The 7,464-nt window shown below is 58.9% G+C and overlaps 1 protein-coding gene across 1 annotated transcript in view; it reads right to left on the reverse strand.

Moving 5' to 3' along the window:
* The window catches only part of ARAP1 (ArfGAP with RhoGAP domain, ankyrin repeat and PH domain 1), a 38,445-nt gene that overhangs the window by 22,928 nt on the left and 8,053 nt on the right, over positions 1 to 7,464 (reverse strand). Inside the window, 2 exon segments of the mRNA XM_017731637.1 lie at positions 1,005 to 1,153; positions 7,247 to 7,463. Coding sequence (XP_017587126.1) covers positions 1,005 to 1,153; positions 7,247 to 7,463 — 366 coding nt within the window.

Raw genomic sequence — 7,464 nt, forward strand, 5'->3', positions numbered from 1 at the left:
AGCAGGAATCCTGGTCAGGATTGTAAACCCATAGGGAACAAGTGCCCCCAGACAGCCTGGCCCTGGCAGACACCCACTCCCAAATCCCACTGAGAATCTGGAGCAGAATCCTCCCAAAACCCCAACCCAGATAATGGTGTTTGGGCCCTGGAAGAAGGTGAGGATGCTCCCAGGTTGCTGGGGGTTGAGGGGTGCAGGTAGATGCTCACCTTGGCACCACAGAAACCCCCTGCAGCCTCTGCATCCCAAACCCATCAGGGTGGGAGCAGCTTTCCTCCCTACAGCCCCCAACAGATAAGCTCCCTGTCCACGGCTTCTCCCAGCTTCTGAAACACACCCCAGCTCCCAGTTAAACCAGTGCTGCTTCCTGCAGGTTCGCTGGCCTTGAGAGGTACCCAGTACCCCACACAGCTCAGCCCTTCCTCCTCCTTCCAGCAGAGCTATTCCAGCTGAATTATAGTCCAACGAGGGCTGCACCCCAAGACCAAACCTTCACCCCTCCATGGGGGTCCCCAACTCAGCATTGCTCCTGGCAGTTGGCTGAGCCCCAGGGATACCCTGAGGAAGGGGCTGGGGGATGCAAAGGCACGGTCCTGGGACTTCAGAACCAGGGACATCTGCATTTCAGCCCCCTGACAGGTTCACTTTTCCTCTGTGAGTGTGTGTGGGCGCTTCCAGCACCCACAGAAACCTTTGCTCTGCCCTAGGAACATGCACCCAAACCCCCAGTCCACATCTTGCATCCCTGAAACACCCAACCCAGGTCTTACACCCCTTCCCTGAAGCCCCCAGCTCAGACCTCACACACCCTAAATCCCCCAGCCCAGATCTTGCACCCCTGGCACACCCAGCCCAGAAGGCAAGAAAGAGGATAGAGAAGAAAGGGACCCCAGCAAGGACAGAGGAACAAATGAACAGGAAGGAAGGCACAGCACCCATGGGATGGAAATCCCAAGGGAAGATTTGTGACAGGGGAAGACTGGAGGGGCCCCCCTTGTACTCACCAAACTCCGGCACAAAGGGAAGGGTGGCCTTGGAGGGGAGCGCCGGTGGCGTCAGGGCTGGCGTCTTCGTGCGAGGCAGGGGAAACGGGGGGGACAGGGTGACACTGGGTGCTCTTTCAGTGATGGGGAGCTCCTCTTTGGCAGGGATGCTGTGCGAGAGAGGAGCAAGCACTGCCTTATGCCAGCTCCTGCCCCACTTCCCACCCTGATACACCTGCAGGGGGTCACAGAGGACCCCCAAAAGGGACCAAACCTCAGCAGACCCAAACCCACAAACCAATTCCTAAGATTCCATGGCAAAGCCTTTCCTGTGCTTTATATGACTACTTTTCTAACCTGGAAATGTTTTCCTGGCATCCAACCTCACTCTCCTGTGTGTGCTACACAGCTCAGGATCCTTATCTGGCTCTGGGACACCCCAAGCTGCCCACAGCCTTGAAGCCACATCCCAGAGCAGGTTGTTTTCTTTCCTCCAGTCTAAACAATGGCAGAGCCACTTCCTTAGCTGGTTTGCTGGTGGCCACAGGGTTCCCTGAGCAGGATGGGGGTCCTAGGGATGCTCTGTGCCATTCCTTATAGTGGGGTGGACACTGGAGATCCGGGGTGGCTGGTACGGTAGCAAGAACTCCTGGAAATGGAGCTTCTCCTGGGTCAGTGAGCCATGCCCCCAGCCCCAAAACCTTGACCAGTGTGGAGAGGGACCATGGGGACTGTCGTCCTCCCCACAGAGCCCCTGAGCAGCTGGGCTCAGACACTCCTACCTCCTGTTCCTTGCTTCCTGCCTTCCTGAGACTCAAAGGTAATGGTGTTTTCAAGGGCAGGAAATTAAGAAGTTTCTCCAGGGTATAAAAATACAAGGCACCTTTGCAGCATCCCTGAATCCAGGGAGAGGGAAGAGGTAGTGGGCAGAATTTCCATCCCAAGCCCCAGGCAGGTGAGTCCCAGGAGACCTGCATGCTGGCACCATCACCATCCTTGCTCCAGCTACCTCGTACCGCAGCCACAAGAAGGAACAGCTGGTTAGATTGGATATTGGGAAGAAGTTCTTCCCTCTGAGGGTGGTGAGACCCTAGCACAGGTTTCCTAGAGAAGCTGTGACTGCCCCATGCCTGGAAATGTTCAAGGCCAGGTGGGATGGGGCTTGGAGCAACCAGGTCTAGTGGGAGGTGTCTCTGCCCTTGGGAGGGGGGGTGGGACTAAATGAGCTTTAGGGTCCCATCCAATCCAAACCAAGCTAAGATTCCATGATTCCATGGCTAAGACTGCCATTAGTACCCCATGGTTTCTGGGGATGTGCCTCCTAGCACCATGGCTCATTGCACAAGAGCTTTCCCTTAGCTTGGGGTGAGCTGGAGAGGAAACTTCTCCCTGGCCAGAGCAGGAAGCAGGGGAAGACAGGAGTGCTGGCTCTCCCTGGGTCAGCCTGACCTCATTTCTCAGCAGCTATTTCCATGGGAACCAGCCACAACCATCCATACATTAGGGAATGCTGGCAGGGAAGGAGGGGAGCATGGGCAGGGGAGTGTGGGCAGGGGGGCCCAGCAGCATTGATCGCAACACCACCAGGCAGGAGCTGCTGGGGCACCCAGGTGTGCAGGGACCCGGAGACATGGAGGTGACAGTGCACAAGCCACAGAGCTGCCAGCAAGAGCCTGGCTGGGGTCTGCATCTGTGCAGCCACCCAGGGTGGTGTTTGCCCCCTGGGCTGCAGTTGGGGGGCTGCAGCACAAGCCCCATGGCCAGCAGTGAGATGACAAGCCTCAAGCCTGGACAATCCTCATCTCCTGGATGGGGACTTCTCAGGAGGGTTTCTGGCCCAGCCCCAGTCCTGTCCAGCCCCTAGTTCCACTATCCCAGGGACCAACAGGATGGGCACTCACAGAGCTCAGGCACAAATAACACCCCAGTTCCCGAAAACACCCTCCCCACTGGTCTGCCTGCTCTCCATGTCATCATCTGCTGCTGTAGCATCCCTGGGCTTCATGTCCCCCCATGGCTCCATGGGATAGTGTGGGTGCCCCATCACTTCCTGCACCCCCTGGCCCCCCATGCAGCCATGCCCGAAGGATGCCAGTCCTGCTCCAGGCAGGGTCTGGCTGGTGCCACCTCTGCCATTAGGGAAGTGCCAAACCAGTGCCTTATGTGCTGTCCCTTATCTGAGCAGCACCTTATCTGCTGTCCCTTATCTAGGCCTCCCTTCTAAAGGGGGCAGAAAGGGCTGTTCTCCCACAGGCACCACCCCAAAGCCAAACCTCTACCCAGGCCACCACCCCTGCCCAGCTCGCCCAGCTCTCCAAAAAGGAGTCTTCTGTCATCACTTTCTTGGACATCACTTTCTACAGCCCCCCCCCCCCCCCCCCCCGCTCCCCAGGGGTGCTCTCAGACACCTTGCTCTAATCCCTAGACCATCCCCTGGGCATGCAGAGGGGGTGCCCCTCTCACTGACAGCCTCCCCCCACGATCAGGGTGCAGACATGAGCATCCACTGCTCATGGGACCCTCTGTGGGGTGTCTAGGTCTGAGCCATCAGTGGCCAAAACTGGGGGGCTTACAGCCCTGCTGCTGGCATTGGGAGGGGGGCATCAAGTCCGGAAGTGGTGAGAGAGAGCTCCTGGTGTTGAACACGGTTGCTGCCATCAACCTGTGGGAGGTAGTATCTCAGACATCCCACACCCAGCAGGGCTGGGATGATCCTATCACCTCGTGGCACAGGGGTGCTTGGGGTGGCCCAGGGTTTGGGGTGATGGTGAGAACCCGGAGGTGAACATGGCCTGGAGGAAACCACAATATGGCTCTGCAAGCAGCTAGGAGGAAGCACCAGGGACCACGGCAGCACAGCCGGAAGCGAGGGGAGATGGGTGGGTGGCGTCACCCCAGAAATGCCCAGGTCACTTGCTCTGCTCCCGGGCTGTCTGCATACACAGGGGTGCTCTGGCTCTTCCTCAGCCCTCATGCTCGGAGGTCCCTCCCCTGTGGGCACTCCCACCTCCACAAGGGATTATGGTGGGGGCTCATCCCCACCCAGAGACAGGGCCAGACCAATGCAGCTGCCTCACAGCTGCTGGCAAAGAGCCCCAGCCCCAGCCTGGATGCAGCGAGCATCACCCTGATGTGGGCAAGTACCATCCAGACCTGGGCAAACATCACCCTAATGTGGGCATCACCACAGCATGGGCAAAGATCATCCAGATGTGAGCAACTATCAGCCTCAATATGGGCCAGCATCCCCCACTGTTGTTGGTCCTTGGGCAGCCCAGCAGTATACCCCCCACCCCCAGGCCTTTCGTGTTCACTGGCTGCAGGCACCCAGGTCAGGTCCCCCCATGGGGGCAGGAGATGGGTTTGGGGCTAACAGCAGCACCCTGGGGCTGTGGAGCTCCCTCCAACCCAGCGCAGGGCACTTTAGCCAGTCACCCATCACTCCAGGGAGCCCCAGTGTGGGTAGCTTCCCAAGCTCCCAGCACATGCTGCCCCACACGCAGAGCCAGGACCCAACATTGGCCACAGGGTGACTCATACCCTCATCCTCTGAATACCCTCATCCTCCTGAATGCACTCCTTGTCCGTGCCAGCTGTCCTGCATCACGGCACCTCCTCCATCCATGGGCATGGCCAGGCACTGGCACTGGCCAAAGAGTCATAGAATCATGGAATGGTTTGGTTGGGAAAGGACTTTAAAGCTTATCTCATGCCATGGGCAGAGATACCTACAACCCCAGGTTATTCTAAGCCCCATCCAACCCGGCTTTGAACATTTCCAGGGATGGGGCAGCCACAGCTTCTCTGGGCAGCCTGTGCCAGGGCTCACCACCCTCAGAGGGAAGAATTTCTTAGGAGATGATAGCTCTTTATTTTTAAATAATTATTTTTAAATAATCCCCAAATGTTCTCAAAACAAGAACCCACCTGTAGCAAATATATTCCTGGTCATACAATTAAAGTAACTTTTGAGATGTGTTTTCGGGTTCAGCTGGTTAGTCCTGAACTCCCCAATATATCCATATAATACACATATAACATATATATGGATGCACAGATATACTCCTGTATATACTCACTACAACATCAAGATCTATGTGAGAAATACATATATCCACGTATACACCCATCTATACACACTTACACCCATACATACTCCCTTGTCGCGGCCAAGCCCCAATGCATACATGTAATCTATATGTTACGAGTGCATGGCACACCAGGTGCCAGGGCCCTACGGCCACCCACCAGGGCTCTGCCATGGTGACCCCAGAGTACGCCAAGCCACTGGAGCACCCTTGAGTCCTGGGGGTGCTGTTCAGCCACCGCCACCTGGCGAGGCCCATCCCCTCCTGACTACCATGGTCCTGCATTCCGCTCCCAAGGGACCCTAATGCACCCCCAAATCCCTCGGGGCAGCTCCAGGGGGGAATCCCAGCCCCCGAGTTCCGGTGCACAGCCTTCGGGGCGCCTTGCCAGGGTGGGCAGCGCCTGTTCCGCGGCAGAGCGCCCGTCCCCGGGGCAGCAGGAACTGGGGGACCAACAATGCCTGTGCACACACAGGTCAGGGCAGGAACCACCCGCGGGAGCCGGCAGAGCGAGACTCGCACCCGGTAGCGCCGGCAGCGCTAGATCCCATCCCATAAATCCCTCCGCCCCGGCCCCCGCCGCCTGCCTGTGTGCGGCACGCCTGGCACTGTGCCACCCGTGCCCCCTACCTGGGCAGGTGACGGGAACCCCGCCTGAGCTGGCCGGAGCAGCGGCATGGCCGGCACCAAATCCTCAGCACGGCCAGTACCAAATCCTCAGCACGGCCAGTACCAGAACTCTGGCACAGCTGGCACCAAACACCCAGCACGGACGGCACTAAACCCACGGCACAGCTGGCACCAAACCAGCACGGCAAGTACCAAACCCATGGCACGTCCAGCACCAAGCCAGCACAGCTTGCACCAAAGTGGCAGCCGTCGGCCTCATCATGCCCGGCGAGCCTCCTGGCCAGGGCAGGATGGAGAGTGACTCCAGGAGGATTTGGGTGACTATCTTGGTGCAGAAATGCAGTGGTAGGAACAGTTCCTGGGGTGCCAGGATGGACACTGTTGATCCGGAGTCCAAGGAGCCCTAGGGACAGGTGCTGCCCACCCCATGGCATGCCAGCACCCCACATCAGCTGCCTGAGCCCCCTGCCCAGCTCAGCATCCCAGGCCACTCCCTGATGCATCAGCACCAGGTAGGGGTCAGAGCACAGGCAGAGGGATCACCTCCACCCACCTTACCACAAAAAGCCCTCTGGGGCAGAGGGATGGGAAGCTGGAGGGGGAGCCCAGCCACCAGCCCTCCCATTCTCATCCTGACTACACACGAGGTCCCATCCAGCACCATCACTCAGGACAAACCCAACCCCACTCCCAGGACCCCCTTAGGGCGTCCCTTAGGGGACCACCTAGACACCCTAGCTCCAGGATCATATCCTTTAGAGTGCTGGGAAGTCTGTGGGTCCTGGGGAGGTTGCAGGGGGGACTCCCTGGAGGGGGCCACACAAGCTTGCTGACATTTCCCCACCTCACCCTGGGAGGGTGCTGGCACCCAGGAGCTCCTCTGCCCCCTCCAAACCGCACTCCCAGTCCTCACTCCACACCTGCCTGTGCTCCGCAGGATTTGGGAGTGCACTGGGGAGGTTGGGACATCAAAGGGGGGGCTGCAAGCACTGCTGTCCCCAAATTCCAGCCTGCTCCGATGTCATCTGGCCACAGCAGCTGACAGCAAGTTTGCCCCACGCTGTCTCTGCGCTGCTGTTCACTGTGTTGCACCGACTGGTGTGAAGAGTTCCTCAGGCTTCAGCACTGCCCACATTGCAGGTGTGGGCAAGGCAGGGCTCTACATTGTTGCAGGGACTGCGCCCCAGCCCATGCCAGGCTTGGGTGACCTGGGTGACTGGAGTCATCAGAGTGGGTACTCCAGCCACAGCCAAAATAAATATCTCAGTCACACCCTGGTGCTGGTAGCCCTGGGAAATGTGCTGTGGCCTGGGGCAGGGATACCCCCAGGGGTTGTGCTGGGGTTAGGGGGAGGATTAGTACCCTCATGGGATGTGCTGAGGCTGGGAGTACCCCCAGGAGATGTGCTAAGGTCTGGGGAGGGTATAGGTACCCCAGGCAACACGTGTCATGACCCTGAGGGTCCCACCCACATGACAGTAGCCCCCCCCACAGACCCTGCCACCTTTGGCCATCCCCAAGCCCATGCCCCTGCCACCCCCTTACCTCCTCTGGGACACAGCCCTGGGGGGGAGCACAGGGGGGCGGTCGGGCAGTGGGGGGCCCTTCAGGCTCTGGCACTTGGTTTCCAGTTGGTGTCGCTTGGCTGGCAGCGGTGGCAGTGGGGGTCTCACCTGGCTGTCGGCAGGGGGCTTATCCCCAAGGGCTGGTGGTGAGGGGTCCTCCAGGGCTGGGGGATGGCTGCAGGGCAGAGGGGCGGGGTC

The sequence above is a fragment of the Corvus brachyrhynchos genome, unplaced genomic scaffold (genome assembly GCF_000691975.1).
Source record: "Corvus brachyrhynchos isolate BGI_N302 unplaced genomic scaffold, ASM69197v1 scaffold3, whole genome shotgun sequence".
NCBI lineage: Eukaryota > Metazoa > Chordata > Aves > Passeriformes > Corvidae > Corvus > Corvus brachyrhynchos.